Raw genomic sequence first — 24,061 nt, 5'->3', positions numbered from 1 at the left:
TATAAAATCAGCCAGTTCACAAGTGATTGAACAGGCTTGCCATTTACTTTATGCAACATTATAGTATTTTGTCAATATCGGGATAAACTCTACATGCGTGCCTTATAGAATGGTTTAAATAGACTTGCATTGATATGTTGCCCTCAAGTCGTATCAATGATTTAATGGAGAAGTTGAGAAAATTCTCAACTGACATAAATCATTTAAATGATCCCTTGCAAATATCTGGAGAGGAAAAAAAAAAATCTTTGTAAAAGTAAAAATTAACCAGTTCTAACCAGGATTATGGACTGGGTCAACATTTGCATGTTGGGCTCGATCCCCAGTAGGGGGCGCACAGGAGGCAGTTTCTCACTCATGGGAGTTTCCTCCTTTCTTCTCTAAAAATCAATCAAAATATTTTTAAAAAAATGTTTTGGATGTTGCTTGCAATTCCTTGAGGATTCGAGGTTCATTTCAGCCTTTACTTATTTGAAGGGCAGACCCTTCAGGACAGAATTTTCTGTCACAACTTTTCTACCCGTCAACCCTTCCCATTCATGTCCCTCTTGCTTATCAATCTGATTTCGTATCAAGGCCAAGGTTTGCTTATTTTGTAGGCAAATCTTGGCTGTTGAAAACCAGAAGAATATAGCAGAATCCATACCCTCTTCTGGGCAAATGTGGCTCTCGGGAAATGAGAAAGGACTTTATTAGGGGGCAATAACTTTGAAGGTCAGAGGGAGATACAGTTTGATGTCCATCTGTCAGCTTTGGAGGTACTTTAGTACAGGTATAAACTTACTATAGACTAAATAAACAAACAAGCCAACAAAGGAATAAAAATGTGGCTGTAGAAACAGACGATATTTGCCATGCATTATTGATAGGTAGGGCCACAGTACTTCAGTCTTAAGGAAGCGATATCTGTTCCATTAGCTATTGCTTACAGAAACTTCGTGTCGCTAGAGTGCCGTTATTAATGTGTGTTATTTCAGAAAACTTGCGTTCACAAAGGTAAGGGGAAAATATGTCTGAAGGCCTTAGATCGGGAGCATCGCTTTATCAGAAATGATGGTCCTCTCTGCTTGAACACAGTCGTCTGCACGGATTCTTCAGATATATCGGGCACTCATTTTTTTGCCTGTCACCTTTCATTTTCAGATGCCCTGTGTCCACCTTCTTTCCACGTTTTTCTAGATATCGCACAATCTTCTGTTATTGTAGGAAGACTATGCTTTCATCATAATTAAAATGATCATCCATGTTGCCGTGTCATTTTTGTTGGAAAGGTACTTTGATTGTGTGAATATGTTCATTGGTTGGAGGAAAAAATCGACTGTGTGCCAGCCATCAGGACGGTGAACAACTGACCCTCTACAGTGTCCTGTGTTGACAGTGTTTGTTGGATATTTTGTGTTTCACATCCCATCGTGTGTATGAAATGCCCGTCTGTGTCTCCTGCTTCTGGTGAGAAGAGGAAGGTATTTGCTCTGGGGAGGATGTTCAAGAAGCTGCCCAGGTGTAGGCTAATGTAAGAGTTTTGAGCTTGTTCAAGGTAGGCAAGGTGAGGCTGTGATTTTTGGTGGTTTAGGTGTACTACATGCATTTTCAAGATGGGTTTATTGGTATGTCACCCCATCATAAGTACAGGAGCATCTAGAATATTATCCTATTTAAATATCTATTTAAATTTGTTCAATATTTTTAAAACCTAAGATACGTATATTGTGTATTGACAATTCAAGAGTATGTTTTGACTACGTGTGCATTAGGATTCACGCTATTTATTTGCATTTTAATGCAAGAGCACATTTATATAAATTATTAAAGGCCGTACAAGCACCGATTTCCATCTCAGGTCTTTCTGTTCGTGGTGCATGTTCTACAGGGAGCAGCTTCTCTGTTGAATTATTTTCATGGACTTATCACTTCAATTATTTCTAAACAATAAAAAAAAGTACCTGCTTTTTATACTTTTGAGGAAGTAAATGACATGCTTTCAAAGGTTTAGAATGTGTCAGAACATCTTTGAAAATACATTCGAAAGCAGCTCGGAAGAGTCTGAATACGTGAAAATAGGTAATCACCTGAATTGGTCCATGTTCCCAAGTCATCAAAGCAGGTAGACACCAGCCAGGATGTATGTTTATGCTGGTTCCCTTACACCCTGAAGATGTTCACTCCCCCATTCTTACCTGTTTAATTCACCTATGAAAGTGAGCATAAAGAGCATAAATGATCTACAATTACATGGGCTCAATATCTACATAGATTAGTGTTAGTAAGATTTTTGCTGACATCAGAGTTATGAAAGTAAAGATAATTTGAGTTCTACACACAAAACTACTCCAATAAAATTTACACGAAGGGTTATCGGGGGAATTAAATTAATATTTAAAACACTTAAAAGAGTCCCTGCCCAAAGTAAGAACTCACATTAATAGAGAGAGACAGATCATTAATTTAAAATTAGCTAATTAGACAGCAAGTGTTAATTAGAGTTTCTATCGGGGGTAGAGGGAAAAAACAACAGATCTGGTTATGTTACTTTAAAAAATTGTTTATTTATTTATTTATTTTAAAATGTGTTTTTTTTTGTTGTTGTTGTTTTCTTTATTGATTTTAGGGAGAGAGAGATAGAAACATTGATGAGATAGAAACATCGATGAGAGAGAACATCAATTGGCCGCCCCCTGCATGCCCCCCACTGGGGATCAGGCCCACGACCTGGGCATGTGCTTTGACCGGGAATCAAACCGGCGACCTCTTGGTGCAGGGTCGATGCTCAACCACTGAGCCATAGCGGCCAGGCTAAAAATACTTTACTTTTAATGGAAAAGTAGTAGCAGTTGGGACAGTCAACATGCTGCCTAGCTAGTCTTCTATAACTTATCAGAAACGTCACCTGGCCTGATTTTTTTTTTTTTTTTTTTTTTGCCTTCACAGAATCCACACAGAATCCATTAATATCATGCATTTCCCTTTGCATTATTCTTGGCTTCGTGTGGATTAGTTTTGCTAAGAAGACTAAGTGACTATAAATTTCCTCCAACACAGAGGGTGTTTATTACTATTATTATTATTGTGGTTGGTGTGATTTTCTCTATAATCCTCAAGAGCATACAGGGCAAAGCTATTCAGTAGATACACACTTAAACAGATCTTTCCAGATTATGTGAGATAACTTTGTTTTCTTGTATAATTATGTTCTCCCCACAAACTATCGCGAGAGCCTGTTTATTTTCCATTTGAAAAGTGATAGTAGATTAAGAAAAAAAGGGAAGGGGGAGCAATAATCCTTTATCTTGTACGTGACTTTGGAAATGATTTTTGGACAATATGTTTTCTGGTACCCCTCTTTGTAGCTTAGTAAATCACTAAACTTATATAATAATTCTAATGTGTCATATATATTTCATTTTTATATCCTACAAATATGAATTTTACCAATTGCCGAGCATGAGAGGAAAAAAATCTTCACAGGAATCATTCAGGGGATTCTGCCGACTTCGAAACAGAATGAATTTCAGACACTGAAGATGCTATTCTAACACTTAAAAATATTTCATGTCCTTTTAAAAAAATAAGGTGAAAGGCTTATCCATATTCACTTTGATAGACTGAAACATCTGTTTGTTCTGTGTATAACACGAGTCCAATAAATGTCGTGGGTGACAATCAGTGTTGATTCTTAATGACTTTATCATGAGGTAATTATTCAAGTGTTATGTTAAAACTGTTTCTTAGAAATGACAGAGTGACGGTTTTCAGCTGCCGCAATTATCTATGTACACTTTGATAAAATTCAATTCTATGTTGAGCTACCCTTTACCTCGATTTTAATTTACGGATTTAGAGACTTTCAGAATACTATTATGACAAACAATGAAAAGAATTAAAATATGCATACCCATGAGACAATGCATACTTAGCAGAAGTGTTCCAGTCAAAGATGGCAATGAAATGAATTATTAGTTTTCAAAGTGGTGGCATCTGTTCTGAGAATAATCCCAGGGATGCTTTCCTGGTTCCATGCATCGGCGCCTTTATTCAAAGGAGGGAAACTCTCAAAAGAGACATATGGGACCAAACACAACGGAGGGTACTGTGAAATTGAAATTCTAAAATGTATTTCTTATTTATACCCTGCTTACTTAAAAAAAAAAAAAAAAAAAAACGACTTGAAGCATATCAAATGGATGTATCCTGAAACATCTTTCCTCCTAATTGTTTGCTAGAAAGTGTCATTTTGTTTGTTAGTTTCCTTTTTCCTTCTCCTACTCAAAGTCGACACCCCCAGTGTCCAAAAGATGCCAGGGCTTTGTATTTATTTGTTGTAGAAGAAATAACAACCCTAATATCCATCAATATACTTTTCTGTTACGTTGTTAAAAAGTTGCAGGTTCTAGCATGGATGAAATAACATGGATCTGAACATCAGAATAGCCCTAACACATGAAATAAATATAAATCAGTTGCTCTAAATATCTGTCTGAATTAATGTGGCCTATTTATTAGATGAGAAATGGCATATTTTAAGATGTGTTAATGCTAATATGGTAGTTTTATCAAACTGTAATAGAGATGGTGCCTACATACAAGAATAAAAATTAATACACCTTCTCCAAATTCAGTTGAATAATAATAATAGTAATAGTAATAGCCATAATGACATTTGAAAACAATTGTTTTGAATAAACTATTTAAAATTAACTAAATGGGAGTTAAAAACAACTGCTCATACATCATAGATTTTTAAAGTTACGCCAGATTACCATCTGGAATTTACTCTCTTGTTTACAAAGGAGGAAAGCAAGGCACAGAGAGGCTGAGGATTACTGCATCCCATATAACGTGTTTATGGGTAGACAAGGGACTAAACTATAGTTTTCCTCACTGGCCAAGTACTGCTTCTTCAGCCACTGACAGTGTTTCCCAGATCTTGAGCTACGTTGTGTGTTTGTGGGGTTAACCAACAAGTACTACAAGGAAATGGGATGCAACATGATATTTTTAACAAAATAAGTATTTTCAACAAGGACTAAAAGCACTAAAAAGTTCATGTTCTGAGTTCAGTTTATAGTATTTAGTTTGGATAAAAAAAAGAGAGAGAGAGAGAGATGAGGGGAAGGCTCAACTATCATATTTTAATTTTTTTTTTTATTTATTTATTTTTTTTTTTATTTTAATTTTTTTTAATGTGGTGAAATATATATAACATAAACTTTGCCATTTTAATCATTTTAACTGTTCCGTTTAGTGACATTATCTACATTCTCATGTTGGGCAACCAATGCATTTTCTTTTCCCCCAAACATAAATTCTGTAGCTATTAGGCAACAATTTCTCATTTCCAGTACACCCTCCCCTGGTAAATTCTCATTTATTTTCCGTCTCAGTGAACTTAGCTATGCTAGGTATTTTATATAGGTGGAATCATACCATATTTGTCTTTCCGTGTTGGCTCAGTGTAGCTAGCACAAAAGTGCATTTGTTGTGTTGTAGGTACCGAAACTTCCTTTATGTTTATGGACAGTTGCAATGTGTCTGTCTTTCGGGTATAGTCTCAGCTATCTCCTGTTTGGGGATAATCGATAGACCTTTTAGGTTATCATTTGGTTTTGTGTAGCATCAACTTTTGCTCCTGTGGGTTAATCATCTCAAAGTGAGGCGATTTCAGGCATGATAATTAATATAACAAGAAGTCAGTATTGGAGCTTTACATTTTTTAATTTTTTCTCTTTAGTATACATTTATCTTTTAAACTATTATGTTATCATAAATTGTAAATGGTTAATTAAAGGGAATAATCAGAGTAGAGTCGAATTTTATAATTTTCTTTAAAAAAATGTACCCTTTCTTTAAACATTAATAAATGTATTTCATAATACTATATATATTCTATACTATATTAATAAAATTTTCTAGAACTATTTCTTTGACATAAAACATTTGGATGAAGGGTGAATGAATGACCGCTACCTATGGAGAAAGTTCATTCAAAGATCATCAGAAGAAAAACATGAAAAAGAACAGGTTCAGATGAAATTTTCTGCTCAAACCATTACTTCAGCACAAATTATTTTAATTATCCTCTTTCTTGAAAGTTCTATTTTAAGGGGAACACAAAAGAAAATATTATTAAGGCCTTAAAAATCTTTCTATTAATTTGCTACTCACAAATAATAGATTGTTTGCATGTATGTGTGTATGTATATATTTTTGATAGTAACATGTGAAATGTGTTTTGGAGGAAAAGGAAGATAATTGTTTATAATAATCTTGGATGTTGACACTTTTTCCCCAGATGAATTCAAGCTCTATATGAAAAGGCTGCCCATGAATTATTTCCTCAACACATCCACCATCATGCACTTGTGGACGATGGATTCCAATTTCCAGCGTCGCTATGAACAACTGGAGAACAGCATGAAACAGCTTTTCCTGAAAGCGCAGAAAATTGTGCATAAGCTCTTTAGCCTCAGCAAGAGATGCCACAAGCAACCGCTCATCAGCCTGCCGAGGCAAAGGTAAAACACTGTGGCCCTGCAGACGCACGACATTGTTTTCCCAGGGACCTGTTCATTCTGAACGCGGGTGTGGTCATAACCACAGTGCGGTGTTCTCACTTTATAGGAAGTGATTTGAAAACACCCTCTTCTCTCAAGTCTCAAAGTAATAACTTGTCATTATCTTCCAACGTAATGGCATGAGGAATGCATCAACCTAAGGCTTCCTAATTTTTTCTTTTCTTTCTTTCTTTTTGTATTATTTTATTTTTGTTACAGATGTTTCTCCTTTTTCTCCCCATTGACACCCTCCTCCCCATCTCCCTCACCCCATCCCCGGCTTTGTTGTCCATGTCCATTGGCTATGCGTACATGCATATAAGTTCTGTGGTTTATCTCTTCCCTCCCTCCCACCCCCTCTTATGAGGGTTGTCAGTCTGTACCCTACTTCCACGTCTCTGGGTCTACCCTATTCCTCAGACTGTTATGTTCATTATATTCCACAAATAAGTGAGATCATGTGGTATTTGTCTTCTTCTGCTTGGCTTGTTTCGCTCAGGATACTCAGGATAATACTTTCCAGGTCTTTTCTTTCATTATTAAAATGGAGAAGTCGTTCTAATTTGTGATGTGTGCTAGTCAACCAATAAGTGGACCCAGTGAATAGAAAAACACTGAGCCTTAAGGCTGTATTGGAAGCACAGAGAATCAGTTGGACCACAGAGGGAAATTTCTTAGTATGTGATTTCCAGTGACAAGAATTTAAAGTTTATTTTCTTCAACATGAATCTCGGAAAACTGCTGGGGCAGTTACTAACAATTTATGTGAATGATGACAGACTATTAAAATACTGTGTCTGAACTAATTTTGAGAAGCACAGTTTTTAGATTGGCTACTTTAAGATGTATTGACCAGTCAGTGCAATAAAAATTGTATTTATTTTTTCAAAGTCAGATTAAAAATACATCAAAATAAAAAGCTAACAGAAAATATAGAATGATATCACCAAAAATATGCACTTGCACCATCTCTGTTATAAAATCCTTGGATTTTGACTTGATGCTTAAATCATTAAGAGGAGAAATCTATAATTATAGATTTTTTCCCCCTGGAAAAAAAAAGCAAAAAACTAAAACTCTACATTTTTAAAAATTCAATTTCAAAATAAATTTTTGACATTTCTTTCAATTCACTGGATTTTAGGATATTCAAAATTAATGTAACCATCACTACAATCTAAGCTGAGAACATTTTTATTGTCCCCAAAACAAATCCAGTACCAATTAGCAGTAACTCCCCACACTGACACACCCAGCCCTAGGCTATTTGTCTCTAGAAACAGGTCGAAACTACTGTTTGTCCCTACAGCTTTGCCTGGTTTGGACATTTCATATAAATGAACGTGTACAATATGTGTCTCTAGCGACTGGCTTCTTTCAGTTACCATGGTGCGTTCAGGCCGTCCATGTGGCACGGCTCAGTAGTTTGGATCTCTCACATTTTGTTTGTCCATTAATCATTTGATGGGCATTTAGGTTGATTCCGCTGTTGGACCAGTATAAATAATGCTGCTACCAACATTCATGTATGTTTTTTAACGTGGACCTATGTTTTCAATGTCCTGGGGAATATACCTGAGGGTGACATTGATGAGTCAAGGGAATGATAGGTAACATTTGGAGGAGAAGCTAAATCGGTTTCTAGAGCAGCTACAGCATTTTATATTTCCACCAGCCACGAGAGACAGCTCCAGTTGCCTCCCCCCTCACCGACCTCGGTGTCCTCTGTCCTTGGACGTAGTCACCCTGGAGGATGTGCGGTGGATTTTCTGGTGGTTTTCAGTTGTATTCCCCAGTGACTAACGATGCCCAGCCCCTTTTCATGTGCTGGGCGTTCGTTGGCCATCTTCTCTGGAGAAATGTCTATTCAAACTCTTCACCCATTTTTAACTTGTTTTCATTTTTGTTGAGTTGTAAGAGTAAGTTATATATTTGGATGCCAGTCTCTTATCAGCTACATGATATACAGATATCTCCTTCCATTCTCTGAGATGTTGTTTTCACTTTCCTGCTCTGTCTTCTCTCTTTAGTTTCGCTAAAATGATTAACTTTTGGTTTTCTTCATATTCTTATTTTTTCCTCTTTGATTAATTTTTGCACTGTAATCCTTATTTCCTTCCTTCTGTTCGTCTGGTTTATTGTGATCTTTTTTTCAGTTTCATAGAGAGAAAAGGTAGGTTATGATTTTTTTTTTTCTTTTTTTATCCTCACCCGAGGACATTTTTCCAATTTTTGTTCAGATAAAGTGGGAGGGAGAGAGAGAGACAGAAACATCGACGTGAAAGGGACACATCGAGTGGTTGCCATCCGCACAACCCTACCAGGGCCGGGGACAAACTGCAACCGAGGCACGTGCCCTTAGCGGGAACCGAACCCGGGTCTCTCTGGACCGCAGGCCGACGCTCTAACTGCTGAGCCAAACCAGCCTGGGCGGTAGGTTATGATTTAAGAATTTTCATCTTTTTTAAAAATAAACATTCACAGCTATCATGTTTTGTTGTTGTTCTTTGAGCGCTACTGCGCGTTTGTTATTTTACGATTTCTTAAAATTTCTTATTTCTTCTGCCCATAAGATTGTTTTATGTGTATCTGCCTGCATACGCCCAGGGAACATTCCCAAAAAGAGAATCCTGGCTGGGGGGAGACATTGTTATTCAGGTATAATGAACGGTATGCTTTGTGTTTGGATTCAATACAGTTTGTAAATCAGCCATGTTGATGGTTCTACCCATCAAACAAAATAGGCTCCCAAAGGAAATTGGTGGGTTTGGTTATAAACACGCTGACTTAGTTCTCCTTGACCAGTGCGGAGAAAGTGGGATTTTTACATCTGAACCTCCGGGGAGATGTGAGCAAGCAGGAAGGTGACCATCAGTGCTCGTGAAACCACAAGATCTGAATAGAGTATCACAAAAAATCTGTAGAGAGAAACTGAGGGTATATTTGAAGGGTGAGTGGAAAAATGGATACTGCAAATGAGCAGAGAGCGGGGAATGTTAACGTTTTCATGAGGAGAACTCTTTGAGAATGATATTTACACCTGACCTACAGGGATAATGTGATAATGTGCAAATCCTTTTAATGATATTTGTTTTTTCTCCTTAGTTCCTTTTCATTCCCTTTCAGCCTAGTCCCCCCCCCCTCTCCTTTGCTGAATATCTAGATATTTTTTATTTTAACCTTCTGTCTTTACTGACCCTGATCTCCTTAATATACCCCCCGGTCACTGCAATCTTTCTAAAAGTGTTTTTAATACAGAGATATTCTGTTACACTTTCACTAATCTCCAGCAAAACAGTGCCTCCCCACCTTGGCTCGAATTTCTTTTTAATGCATTAAAGAATCACAAGTAACAGAATATTATTCTCTTTCAATATTTCTTTACACTTCCAAATCCATGAAGCATATCTAATTATCCTTCCAATAATTCTTTCTGATAGCATCCGCTAATTCAGGTTGGGTTTTCTTCATTTACAAAACTAAGACCACTTTCTAGTAGAGATACAATCTCTTAAAAATCGGAATCCATTTTTTAATATGTCCTGGAAGCAGTAAAAATCAAGCATGAAAATGTGATTGGCCTGTGCTGATCCATGTCTTCCACCTTGCATAGGTTTTTTAGAGTTAGAGAAGGATGCTCCAAGTCTAGTACAGTAAATGTTTGCTTTTTTTATTTTGGCTGTTAGCTTTGATAGTTAATTTTGTCAAAGTTCATGTGTTCTTAGAGCATATAGATGATCATCCAATGCACCATTATTGCACCATGTTGAGGAAGGTAGCTTGGAAGAATACTGGCTAAGGACGGGGACCGTGATGATGCACAAGTAGTTGCCAAGTCTTAATGGTGCATTATGTAAACCAGTAAGGAAATGTAAATGCACGACATTAATGCAACAATATAAGGTAAATATAGCTATTAAACGTTGGGAAAAAGTCCCATTTTACTTGGCACGTGAACAAAATGGAAATCTGTGAAGATGAATTGCAATTTTCTGTTTTATAAACAATAGGCAGATAGAAATGGAACAAATTTAAATGTACTATCAGGGCATTTTTATACGTAGTTTTCAGGCATTTGATAAAAGCGATCAAGGACTATAATTCTCATTTTGTATTTAAAAATTATGTAATTTTGGCCAACAAAAATGATTTACTTTGCTGTTTCTTTAATAACAAATAGAGAGGAATTTTGGTTAGATAGAATAATTCATATATGATATTACCAGTATTTATTTCTAGAAAGCATAGATTGAACCTGTTGAGGAAAGGCATAAAAGCATATTTTAGACCGTTTCCACCTTGGGCAAGAATAATTACAGGTTACAGGTATATATCCTGATGGGAAACAGAAAGGTTGGGGTGGGGTGTATGTAAACCAGCCCATTTTAATGACATTTCACTTTAGCCTTGAAGAATCGCACTGCACAATGAATTAAGAAAATCCCATCGTGTTTGGGAGAGGCGGTTTTGAGAGCTCATGACTCCTGCCCCGGCCAGTGTGGCTCAGCCCGGGCGCTCTGAGCGGTCCTGGTTCCTTTCCCGTCAGGGCACAGGCCCAGATTCGGGCTCGATCCCCAGTGGGGGGCGTGCAGGGGGCAGGCCATCAATGCTGCTCTCCCACATCAATGTTTCTATCTCCCTGTCCCTTCCTCTTCTCTCGGAAATCAATAAAAGCATATATTTTAAAAAAGCTCCTCCCATTTATCATCCCTGACTCACCCCATTTTTGTGGCTGTTGGAGCTCGAATTCCAGCCATGGTGTCCTCTGCACCCTCAGCCCCTGCTCCCCGGCGGACACCTGCTCAGACTGTCTGCTCAGCTGCAGGACAAGCTCAAAGCGTGACCGCTGACTCCCCACAGTCTGCCGTGACCCGAAATTAAGGTGTAATTCCTTGATAGAAGACTAACAAAATTCTGTTTTAAAATGGTATCCAATCAAAAAATAATTTTCTATGTATTACTGTGCATTATAATTATTTTAAAATCGGGGTCACAACGACTTAGTTTTTATCTTTGTTGTTGTCATAGATCGTAATCGACCGGGACAAAGTTCTTGTAAATGTATTCATTCAGGTGTGGCTGGGTGGCTTCAACTATACAGCGAAGCCATGACTTCAGATTAGGCATCTAAACCTGGCATGGGAGGGCAAGAATTATTTGGTGTCAAAGGATCAACACATTTTTTTTTAATCCTCACCCAAGGACATTTTTTTTGCATTTATCTTCAGATAGAGTGGGAGGGAGAAAGGGAGGAAGAGAGAGAGAGAAACATCGATGTGAGAGAGACACATTGACTGGCTGCCACCCACATGACCCCAACTGGGGCCGGGGACAAACTGCAACAGAGGTAAGTACCCTTAGTGGGCACCGAACCCGGGACTCTGGTCCGCGGCCTGACGCTCTAACCGCTGAGACAGACCGGCCAGCGCTCAGCATATTTCATAATACAAACCTTTACACTGGTCAACTACTCGTGGTTAATTTTTGAGTATCTACAACATTGTGACAATATGAACAAACATCAACCACATCTTTGCAAAAATTAAAATATGGCAACTTTAGCTACCTAATGTACCAGTGCACTGGTATAAATAATGCCCCCCCCCACCCCCCAGGTTAATAATGCTTAAAACAGAGTGGAAATCAGAATTAGGGGGATTTATAATTTTTCTGTCAGTATTCTTTCTTTATCCTCGAGAGAAGAAAAGCAGTGTTGGGTGACAGAGTGCCGATGACGTGTTCACACACCATTCTGCTGCTTACTATGCCCTGGGGCACTTTCTGGTATCTTAGTGCAAATCCTCCAGCAGATGTAAACGTTTCGGTCTCAAGACCCCTTTATACTCTTCAAACTCTTAAAAATTCTGAAGAAGTCCAAAGAGCTTTTGTGTTTGAGAGATAAAAATCTGTGTATGTATCTATATCCATATAAGTATGTATATATACATATTTATATAAATATACATATATACATGTATATACATATACGTGTGTGTGTGTGTGTGTGTGTATTTATACACACAGGTCTGTATCTATATTTACCATACTAAAAATTAAAACAGATTTTAAAACACGTATTTATTCATACAATTAAAGAACAACAAGAGAGCTCATTTCACGTTAGTGTGCGTAACGTTTAAATGGAAAGACTTTTGCGAGTGTTCCTTGTAGTTGGTTTGCGAGACGAAAGCTAGATTCTCGTAGCTCCTGGCGCTTCTAGCTCGTTGCGAATTGTAGTTTTGCAGCCTCACCCAGAATTACTGGAGCAGTGACTATTGTAATAGCTTTTTCAGAAACTTATGCATATTAGTCTTTTATACTACATCAAAATTCAATAAGTGGAACAGTTTTAAAATTTAGTTGTAATGGGGATTTAAAAACCATGCGATTAACAGTGTGAAATCTCCTACATTAAATCCTTTGGTCTGTCTGGAACTTTAAATGGACTTTCTACCCTCGCAGACAGACCCGGCTACAGGTCATTTGGAAAATACTGGTTCACTTCGTTACGAAGATCTAAATGTTGACACACATCATTCCTTCTAAAATAACAAAAACGTTTCATCCCATAACGTCCTCGTTGGGTTTGTGAGAAAAGTCTTACGTCTTGGAAACCTGCCAAGCATCCGGGGGCAGACACAGGTGTTCCAAAGGTCTAATTTTCACTTGAACGCTAGAGTTTTCCCATTGATTTTAAATTTGTCGGTTGTCTTGACATTAAATATGTCAATACATCCCAGGTAATAGCTTCATTTCTTTCAGTTTCGATAACAGGCCTGCCAAATAGCCAAGTCAAACACACCATCGTCTGCCTGTCCTTCATTCTTCCAACTGACAACAGTTGCCCACAAAGAAGCACTTGTCCCCCCCACCCCCGCCTCCAGACACCATTGCCCAGAGCTTTGTCCGAAGGCAGCCGTCAGGTCAGTGGGCAGCACAGGGACTTGAATCATGTGCCAGGTTCCCTTTGACAAATAGGTTTGCATTGAAAATGGAGATATAGTAACTTTCTTTGACCACTTCCCCAAGAACCTAAGTGAAACTTGCTTTCCTTTGGTTCTGTTGATTTGTGGAGAGAGAAGAAGGGAGAGGGAGAGAGAGAGAAACATCGATGACAGGAAACATCGATTGGCCGCCTCCTGCACGCCCCCCACTGGGGATCGGGCCCACAGCCTGGGCATGTGCCCTGACCGGGAATCGAACCAGCGACCTCTTGGTGCAGGGTCGACATTCAGCCACTGAGCCACACCGGCTGGGCTGTCCTTTGGTTTTACGAACACGCGGCAGGAAGTAACATGTGCCAGTTAGAGCAACAGCTTGCTTCCAGGCTCTGTGTCATGCCAAGTCTCCTGCAGTAGTTTGCCCGCTGTGGCTTTTGGCACCATCGATGCAGATGACAACCAAATGCAAAGGAAGATAATGTCTCAGTGCTTCTGCACAACGGTTTTCCTCCCATGCGTCCTCGGATCGGAGTTCGCCAGTCCTTCCTCCTGCGCACTCACCCACACCAGGCTCTGTGGACACTCTGAGGACGCTGCCCAGAGCAACTGCATCTGCTCTGAAGGACCTAGGAGACCGGGAGTCAGGTTGCGATGCTGGAATGGGGGTGACTTCCCTGAGTAATAGAACTGCTGGTTTTAGCTGAGCCCAGCCTGCCTGAACCCGAGATGGAGAATTCCTCAGGGGTGCAAGAGGAAAGGCTTGGTCCTTAGAGAATGAGGAACACCTGCCCCTACCTTCCCTTCCTCCCACTGGCTGAAAGGAGAATGTGATTCCAGAAGGAAAAATCACGACATGAAGATACTTGTGAGTAATAGTCAAGGGCCACCTCTGAAGTTGTCACATCAGCTCTGGCCTGTTGAAGAGAGGAAGAAAATCGCTTTTTCTCTTCTAAGCCAATATTACTCGGCTCATGTTAGTGCCGCCAACTTCACCCTCACTAATCAAAGGACCTCACTGAATGGCCTCCAAATCCTTTAAAATCGCAGGATGTGTGATTTAATTAAAAATGGCATTTATAGAATTAATACAGGAAACTTTTGCTGAGAGCAATTTTACATGAAAATGTAGGGAAAAGTCAGGATATTAATTTTTCTTGTAGTTCTATGCTACAAAAAAATAGTATTATTATTTTTCTCTTTGGCCACTTTCTGGTAACTTGCCTGTTTGTGATAATGAGGCAGTACATTCAAAGAGGTTAATGTTTAGGTATGTTCAGTGTTCTTGAGAAATCTGAAATACTAGCAATTATCAAGGATCCACCAACTGGAAGGTACTTCAATAATAATTATTAAATATTTCCAAAACAAGAAACACTGTTTCTTATGGTTTCTAATATGTATTCATGAAATTTCTGCAAAATGTGTTTTCAGGTGTTTCAGAGTCAAAATAAAGTTTGTCTTAAAGATAATAACATCAATGTGATAAGAAACACAGTATTGTGTTTAGAGTAACACAGTAGAGTCTAGAATAATACACAGCAGCTTGGATTCTCAATCAAGGGAGCCAGGAAGATACATTTTTAGGAGGAAAAAGAAAACAAAGAAGGTGGATATGCCCCCCTCTTCTCGGTACAGGACCACCTGTAAACAAATTTCAAAGTAGGCAATCTGTCCTGGTCCTCCACTCTTCTGACTCTAAGTTGTTCTTATCTTTTTTAAAAAATATGTTTTTATTGATTTTCCAGAGAGAGAGGAAGGGAGAGAGAGAAACATTGATGTGAGAGAGAAACATCAAACGACTGCCTCCTGCACGCCCCCTACTGGGTGGGGACTGAACTGAAACCAGGACATGTGCCCTGACCGGGAATCGAACTGGTGACCTCTCAGTCCATGGGGCGACGCTCAGTCCACTGAGCCACACCAGCCGGGCTCTTCTTATCTTTCCACGGCAACATTCCTGCATCAACCTTCATCTCAGAAGTCATTTCATGATCTTTCAATGTATTAGATCCTGATAGATGTTAGCTGAAAATAATGATTTCAAAGCTAATGCATACCTAGTTTTTTAAAAAAATGTTTGTGCTTTTTACATCACTTGCTAGCCAAGTACCCAATTGCAGGCATTTTAGGCAGAGCCAAAATAACAATAGTAAAATGAAAAAAAAAAATCTGTACAATTATGATATCGTGAATCTTCTTTTCCTCTCCTGGATAAAAATCCTGTGAGACCATCAAAGAGCTAGTTTCTTTGACATTTTGTTGCGAAAACTTTGTCTGCATCCAGGGATCCTTCCGGAAAGAGGTCACAATTCAAATTCTAGAGGCACTGGTCTTAGATTGCTACTTTTAGTAACAGTATCAGACCAAAAAGGCTTTGCTACTTTTGGAAATTCTGTGGACTTCAGTGTATGTGTATATTAGTATGTCTGTGAGGACCCTGCAACAGCTCATTATTTCTTCAGGAAAAACCTTGTAGTGTGTTGTCTTATTCTCCTTTTACATTTGTTTGTTTTCCCATAGGAGGTGAAGGGCGGTGGTTTTGAATGGGACACATTCCCAGTAAGAGAAGCTTTTTCTACCATTCTTTGGGCTAATGTCTTTTAAGTACCACCTCCCGCATCTCTGTGACATTAAAACTGTCTTCTAGGAAAGATGAAGAGTATCATTACCAAAACACTTTTTACCCCCTGGTAACTCGATGGAGTTACTGGCTAAAATAATTAGACTTGAGACCAGTAGTAACATAGTTCAGAGAACTCTCTAAACACTCATGCTAACTCGCTTAAAAAAAAAAAAAAAGAGTCCTATCAGAAAAATCTTGGCAATAAGGTCTTGAAGCCTACAATATCCAAGAATAAGAACCCCCTTTCCCTGCATTATTTGGAGTATCACTTTGCTTAAACAATGGAATCAATGTCTTATTTTTCGCCCACCTCAGGATTATGGAACAGAATTCAGCTTCCTTTTCTCTTCACCAAGGAATTGATGATAAGCCCTCATTGTGTCTCATGAAATAACTTGCCTCTTATGAGATATTAATGTTTGTTTTCTGAAAAAATACATAAACATATATAGTTTTTTAAAGGAGCCATGGTTAAGCAAATTTGGAGATTATGATTTTTATAAGCTCCTCTTAGAAATCTACAATGTGTATATTCATGCAGAATACCCCATAATGTCCCACAGTTAGAAAAAAAAATAGATTTATTTATACAAGAATTTTCAAGAACAAAAAAAAATTAATTCCTAAAACTCCTATTAACTTTGCAGAGTATGCACTTGAATAAAACTGTACCACCATTTTTAATACTTTTACAGATTCTAGAATTGTCCTCCATTGTAATATAGTCACCTCAATCACCATAAAATATTTGGTTATTACCTAGAGCTGAAATGATTTCAGAAGACCTTTATTTTCTCAACTTCAAATGGTTTCTGGGTGCTAGGTACCCAAGCTTGGTAATTATTTTAAGCACCAAATAAGAAAAACGAGGATTACAATACCTCATCTCTATAAAGGTCTAACTTGACGTGGTCCATCCTACACATTAAATGCTCATGTGTTTACAAACATATATTTTGTCCCATTTCTTTTTTATAATCAGAGCTCTGAGATTTTCATCCCAAAATTTTGCTGGAGATGGAAGATTGAAATGTATACATCCCTGCTATGGTTAATTGGTACAGGAAGTTACATTGTAGAGAGAAAAATGTTATGGAGTGATAGGGAATAAACTGATTCTTTGTTGCTATTATATTAACCATCGGTGGTTTGCATGTCGACCATAAAGTAAGAATCAATATAAATCCCAAGACACTAACATTTCTCCAAATCTTATAATGTTATTGACAATAATATTCTTAGAATAGATGCACTTTCAATTTTTAAATAGATTTAAATCTGGGCTTTGAGTCAGTTTCCTTTCTGTTTGAATCACTTCTAAACAATTTTACTTATATTATGGAAGAAATGGATACATGTTTACTTGCCAAAATAGATACATCACCCACTATGGGGACAGTGTGATGGTTTTATTATCTCAAAACAGAAGCTCATCTTATAAAACAGAATTATTATGTTATTCATGAACTTTTGCCCCTGAATACATCTCAACAAAACATTGTAGCCAGAGGTAAATACCACGATGTAATGGTGATCTGATTAACTTAGAGTTGACTAGAATTTTATTCTGTAAAAAATATTGCAGTATATACATAAAAGAGAAATATTAAAAAAGGGCTTTCTCATACTATATGAAAGTCATTTCTGTCAGCTTTCACACAAGTGACATTGGAGAATTGTCTTCAATGTGTGTAGACAAAATTGGTCATGTCAAAACTGTCACTAGTAAATATATTGATAAGATAGTATTTTTTCTAAACTCTTTTTCATTCTAAATAGTGGCACTAATAAAATAAATAAACTTGATGTTGCACTAAAGACTGAAAATCAGGTAAATCTTACAGACACGGCCTTTATCCAACTAATTCTTCTCCATTCGGTGGGGGGAACTCTCCTTAGGGCTGTTTCATGATGCATTGCATCGAATGCTTAATTTGATAGCACCATGTAAAGATAATGTGAAATCTTTAATCTTCATAGTATGTATAATATTTTTCATGCTGAGGACAAATAAAAAACCTCTTTCACCTCCTTTCAAAATTATTTTTTCCTTCCATGCCTTGCTCACATTTATTGTATGTGTTGTGTGTATGTAAACACATGGAAGGTATCTCATGTGCACCAAGTCATTAAAAATGGTGCATGGCTGAAATCCAGAGTTTTTCTTCTTGAGCGTTAAACAAAGATAACATTTCCTAAAACCAATTGGCTTTATAAATCAAGAAGGGAAAAACTAAAGGTTACCAAGACAGGTGCCAGCTCAAATCTCTATACTACTGAAACAACAACAACTTTGAAGGAGTTCATTTGAGGCAACCACTACAAGTGATAAAGTCAGTGAATGCATTTCAAGAATCAATGCCAATTGAAATCAAAATCCCCTTTCTCACAATCTCGACGTATTTCAGGCAGCGGCGACCAGAACTGAGCAAAAGGCCGTCGATATGACGAAGGGACAGGGGAAAATGAAGGTCAGTGTGCTGTTCTAGTTTTATTAAACCAGCAGGAAGCCTCCATGTAGGTTTCTCAAAGGAGACTCAACAGGTCAAGTCGCAGACAGTACCTTTTATTGAGCTGCAATAAAATTAATTCAGACAAGCAGGGAAGTTCGCCATAAACAATCTAAACACAAAGTATTAAGGATATAAGGAAAGCCTACTAATGATAGGGTAGATTTTTAGTTATAAAATAACGTCCTTAATATTATCCTGAGTACACACACACACACACACACAAACACACACCTTCAACTATGAGTCAGAAACATACGGAGGACAAGGCATGATTATGATCAACACAGATATTTTTCTTTGTTTCATAACCTCATCTAAATTCCTCTTGAAATGAAATAAATTATATCATGACCAAATGTTATAAAATTGTTTGATCCACGTGCGGGAATGTGGGGAGATTTTTGGAAAGAGTTGGTGCAGGAAACAAACAGGAAAGAGGACCCAGCTGACCAACCCCCCCTTGACCACACCCACATGAAATAGTCACCTGCACAGCCAACAGAAGAGCCCTCCAGGGGGACCCACCAACAGCCTTCATTCTGAGCTGCAGACACCACAATAAAGGATGATGGCCCTGGGGCTGACTTGCTAATGAGAACCATCCATAGTTACCTAGTTACTAGCTAACATGTATTAAGCACACACTATAGTCAGACTCCTTTAATTACGTACCTGTGTTTGCTCCCTAAATATAGTGTTACAAGGTAGTTGGTGTTTTTCCCCTAAGATTCCCCAACAAGTGGCGGCAGAGCTAAGATCCGAACTCAAGTCCTTAGGCAGAGCTTGGGTGCTCAACCACTCCCCCACAGTGCTTCCCAGGTTTGATGTGTTTGTTAAGAATGGGGATCCCGGTCCGGGCGGTGTGGCTCAGTGGTTGAGCGTCGACCCTGCACCAGGAGGTCATTGGTTCGATTCCCGGTCAGGACACATGCCTGGGTTGTGGGCCCGATCCCCAGTGGGGGGCGTGCAAGAGCTGGCCAGTCAATGTTTTCTCTCATTGATGTTTCTCTTTCTCTCCCTGTCACTTCTTCTCTCTCTAAAATCAATAAAAGAAAAAATAATAATTAGGAAAAAAAAAAATAGAATAGGGATCCCAGCTGCCGCTCAGCCCTCGACCCCACGGAATGTCATGAGAACTTGAACCAAGACAAAGTGTGAAGTCCTGAGATGGAATAACCAGCAAACAAGAAAGGTCTGGGAAGATTAAGAATATGATCACTAAATTTTAAAACTGAAATATAGGCAGTGGACTGTTAGAGAAAACTGGTTTATTTGAAGAAAAGCTTAAGAATAATTCAAGTATCATTAGTCAAGAATGGGGAGGTGTCACTTAGGGGAGGCGGGGATAGAGACACCCGTGGAAGGGTGAAAGGCGGGGGGGTGCTAATGGAGTTTCCCCAAGAGCAGGCTGATGTTTGACTGAGACAATCAATGGGAGAGAGAAAACCTGTAAATCTCGAATCCACATGGAAAGAGATGGAGCGCACTCAAAACCAATCCGCTGAAGGATTGTCTCATCAGGTGGTTTCTGAGTTGAAGGAACCATTCCAGTATTTTTTCTAGTTCACCAGAGAGGTGAACAATTTGGGACATCTGAAAAGCCAACGTGTTGTGTGCGTGGACACAGGAAAAGGCGAAAAGTGGGCCCTGTGGCATCTCACATGCCTAGCCCCAAGGTTGACGATGAGGACATGCGTCCATCATAGATCCAGGCGGCATCATCTCTGGCTGGGGTAACGGGGACAGACACGGTGGCTCTTCTGGACCACAGCGTGGCTCCTTGACTTCCTACCTGTGTTCCCCTGGGGAGACCCCGAGGAACGAGCAGCTGGACAGGGCACACGCAGCACACAGGTACGAGGCCACATGCAGCCATGCCATCGGGGACCGGGGAGGGAGGTCTCACTTTCCCAGACGGTGACGGTGAGAGCGTCTCCCCACCCCCACTCAACGGAAATGTAACCAAGTGAAATGTAACCAAATGTAACCATGAAAACAGACATTGATGTACAACGCTAAATACTATAATGTGCCCTGGCCGGTTTGGCTCAGTGGTTAGAGCGTCGGCCCACAGACCGGAGAGTCCTGGGTTCGGTTCCCGCTCAGGGCACGTACCTCGATTGCAGTTTGTCCCTGGCCCCGGCTGGGGTTGTGTGGTTGTGTGGGTGACGACCTCTCGATGTGTTTCTCTCACATTGATGTTTTTCTCTCTCTCTTCCTCCCTCTGTCCCTCCTGCTCTATCTGACAATAAATGCAAAAATGTCCTCAGGTGATGATAAAAAAAAAAAGTAAAAAAAAAATACTCTAACGTTTGGCCCATCAATTAACAGTGCTTTGAGAGGAAAATTAGTGAGTCAAGAATTGTGTGCACAGTTCAGGTGATTTCCACGAGAAGGGAAGACCTCAGGACGTTCTTACACAGAGGGCCTTGGAGGTTATCATCTCTATTAGTCCTTCTGCAATATGACTTATTCCATCAAGAGGGTAATAAAATAAGTAATTTAAGAAGGTATATAAATGTTTTCTTGAGATGAAAAAAAAAAAAAAAACTATTCTAACCAGATGTAGGACCAAGAGAAGAAACTCGCTGGTTCTTTATTTATTCTTGCTTAGGAACTTCCACTGGTAAAATAAAACTGGACTATGGAATTATTAATATGGAATTAATATATTTAAAAGTTTAAATATTATTGTGATTATTAGTTGCATGCCTTGCTTATTTAGCTGAAAAGGATCCAGAGAATTAACTGGAATAGAGAACAGAAAACAACCTAAAAAAATACTTAAACAAATGAGTGAAGTTATTGGTTTTAAAATAACTAGTAACAACATGATAACAAATGAGTAAAAACCAGTAAGGAAATAGAATAGAAAAGAAGTCAATATTCACAAGAATGTCAAAATATATAATATAAGTGAGGAAATAAGCCAAAACAAAACTATCTAGGAAATTAAGAGAAATTTTGAATAAATGAAGACTTAAGCCAGGATTCTGACTGGAAAATACCTTAAAAAGACATTATTTTCCCTCTAATTCGTATTACCCAATTTAATGCAACATTAACTGAAACTTATCCTAGAAAAAAAGCAAGCAAGCTAAAGTAGTAAATAATCTGTTAAAGAAGAATGATGATAGCAGAATAGCATCACTAGAAATCAAAATTAGCATAGATAAAGAAACGGGATGTTTTAAATGTAAGAAATAGCAAATCTATAAATATCTATATAACCTATAAATGAACACGTCAGATCTATAAATACATCTTAATGCCAAAATTTGCACGAGACACGAACCAATTGGCCTTTTATGTTTCCATTGGGAAAGTCAATGAGAAGCGCGGACAGTTTGGAGTTGCTGATGCATGTGAATGAGGCGTCCCATGAAGAGTGGCCTCATGTACAGAGCCAGGGCATTAAAATGCTGAAGCGAAGAGGTTCTTTCAAAGATGTTTCTAAGGGTGCCAGTGTATCGCTGTGCACCTGTTAAGAGGGGGTCCCACTGCTCAAGCTCCACGTTGAATTGGCTTCAAAGATTTTGAAAAAAAAAAAAAAAGGCCTCTCTGTTGGTAAGTTTCTCTCCCTCGTGAATAGAGAGTTTTCTCTTTCGAGGGGCAGGGGCAGACTGTGACAGCTTTCTGTGCGGAGACACCTGTGAATCTTGGCGACCTTCAGCCTCCTGGGATTTCGGAACAGCTTTAGAGTAAGGGGGAACCAGGCAGCGAGTCCCTTCTGATGAATGGACTCATAGAAGGCGCGCCCTCGTCCCTGGTTGCTTAGAAATACAGTGCGCTTCATCGCCCCGAGTTTGAAAGCATGCCCTTTGGCTTGAACATTTTGGAATTTTAATTTCGCAGAGGGAGTGCTGTGAGGTTGAGAAAGATACCAAAATTAAGTTACATCTGCATCCTGCAGTTTCAAGTTGGAGTAGATAAAACGAATCCCTCGTTTAATCTAAAACTAATGTTTAGGTTTTGCAATAGGATTAGTAGTTAATAATCCATTATATGCATAAGCTGAGTCCTGTGTGTGGCACATTTTTATTCATGTAGTGTAGTGAAAATTACTTATTCAAGGCAGATGACCTCTTTTGCCAACAACAGACATATAATATTGACAACAGTATCACACGTAAAAATAGATTTTTGTATCTTCACATAAGAATCTTTATCTTTAGACTAATAAATACAAATACACTTTAGAGTACAAATCAACTAAGAAAATCCCATTTAAATTGAATCAAAGAGAACAGACCACCCCAGGATAAATTTAACTGAGGAGGTGAAAGAACTGTATTCTGGAAACTCTAAGACGCTACAGAAAAACTGAAGAAGATACAAGTAGATGGAAGAATTCACTATGCTCAAGGAAGAATTAATATTGTTAAAATGTCCGTACTTCCCAAAGCAACCTACAGATTCGGTGCAGCCCCTATCAAAATACCAATGGGCCCGGCTGGTGTGGCTCAGTGGTTGAGCATTGACCCCTGCACCAAGAGATTGCTGGTTCGATTCCCAGTCAGGAAACATGCCCAGATTGTGGGCCAGATCCCCAGTGAGGGGCATGCAGGAGGCGGCCAATCGATGTTCTCTCTCATCCATGTTTCTATCTCTTTCTCTCTCGCTTCTTCTCTCTAAAATCAATAAAGGGAAAAAAAATTTTAAAAAAGATAAGTGATTGAATACTCAGCAGATTGTTTAAACCAAACCGTACGTAACATAATATCACCCACCACACAGCAGCATCTCCATCCGCCTCGTTGCTCAAATAGGAAACACGAGTCGCCCTTGCCTTCTCCCTCTCCGTCGTCGTACATCGTCATCCAGCAACAAGCCCTGTTCGCTTTGCATCTAAGTATCCATCATCCGTGGTCCTGGGTCTTTCTCAGGGCACTCCACGGCCTACACTACATTCCAGGCTCCCGAGATGATAGTGAAGCTGTCGCATGCCAACCTCTCCGTCATTCCACTCCGCCCTGCCCTCTGCAGCCTCCCACAGCAGACGGGGTGCGCCTCTGGTAACCCCTGTTTGTTCCTCTTCCTTGCTTTCCATCACACGAAGTCTAGAGTGCACGCCTGCGTCCTGGGGCTGACAGAACCCTGCTGGAGCTGGCCCTGCGGTGTCACTGTCCCCAAATGCATGGGGCGGCAGCCACACTGCTCTTGGTCTCTCAGGCCATCGCCAAGCTTCTGCTGGCGGCTTTGCCCCACTCAGCAAAGACAGCAGATGCTACCCCCTTGGCTCTCGGTTCAAAGCGGCCTCCGGGAGCAGCTGCCCCGGCCCCCGGGCATTGTTCCCCATCACATTTGAGCTCCGTCTTGTCTATAGCTCTTCTGCATGGTTAACACTTCCTGTCTGCTTACTGTTTCACATGCTCATTGCGGATTCAAGCCACACTCGGACGGTGCCTCTTTTTTACTGTTTTAGTCTTAATC

General features: G+C 39.3%; 1 protein-coding gene across 2 annotated transcripts in view; it reads left to right on the top strand.

Annotated features, from left to right (window-relative positions):
• The window catches only part of BRINP3 (BMP/retinoic acid inducible neural specific 3), a 197,024-nt gene that overhangs the window by 146,253 nt on the left and 26,710 nt on the right, over nucleotides 1-24,061 (top strand). For both annotated transcript variants that reach the window (XM_036277543.1, XM_036277545.1), the window contains one exon: nucleotides 6,290-6,512. In XM_036277543.1, the coding sequence (XP_036133436.1) occupies nucleotides 6,290-6,512 (223 nt within the window). The remainder of the gene's footprint in view (nucleotides 1-6,289; nucleotides 6,513-24,061) is intronic.

The sequence above is a fragment of the Molossus molossus genome, unplaced genomic scaffold (genome assembly GCF_014108415.1).
Source record: "Molossus molossus isolate mMolMol1 unplaced genomic scaffold, mMolMol1.p scaffold_m16_p_23, whole genome shotgun sequence".
Lineage (NCBI taxonomy): Eukaryota > Metazoa > Chordata > Mammalia > Chiroptera > Molossidae > Molossus > Molossus molossus.
The sequence above is the reverse complement of the archived record's forward strand: the minus strand, read 5'-3'. Positions and strand labels throughout refer to the sequence as shown.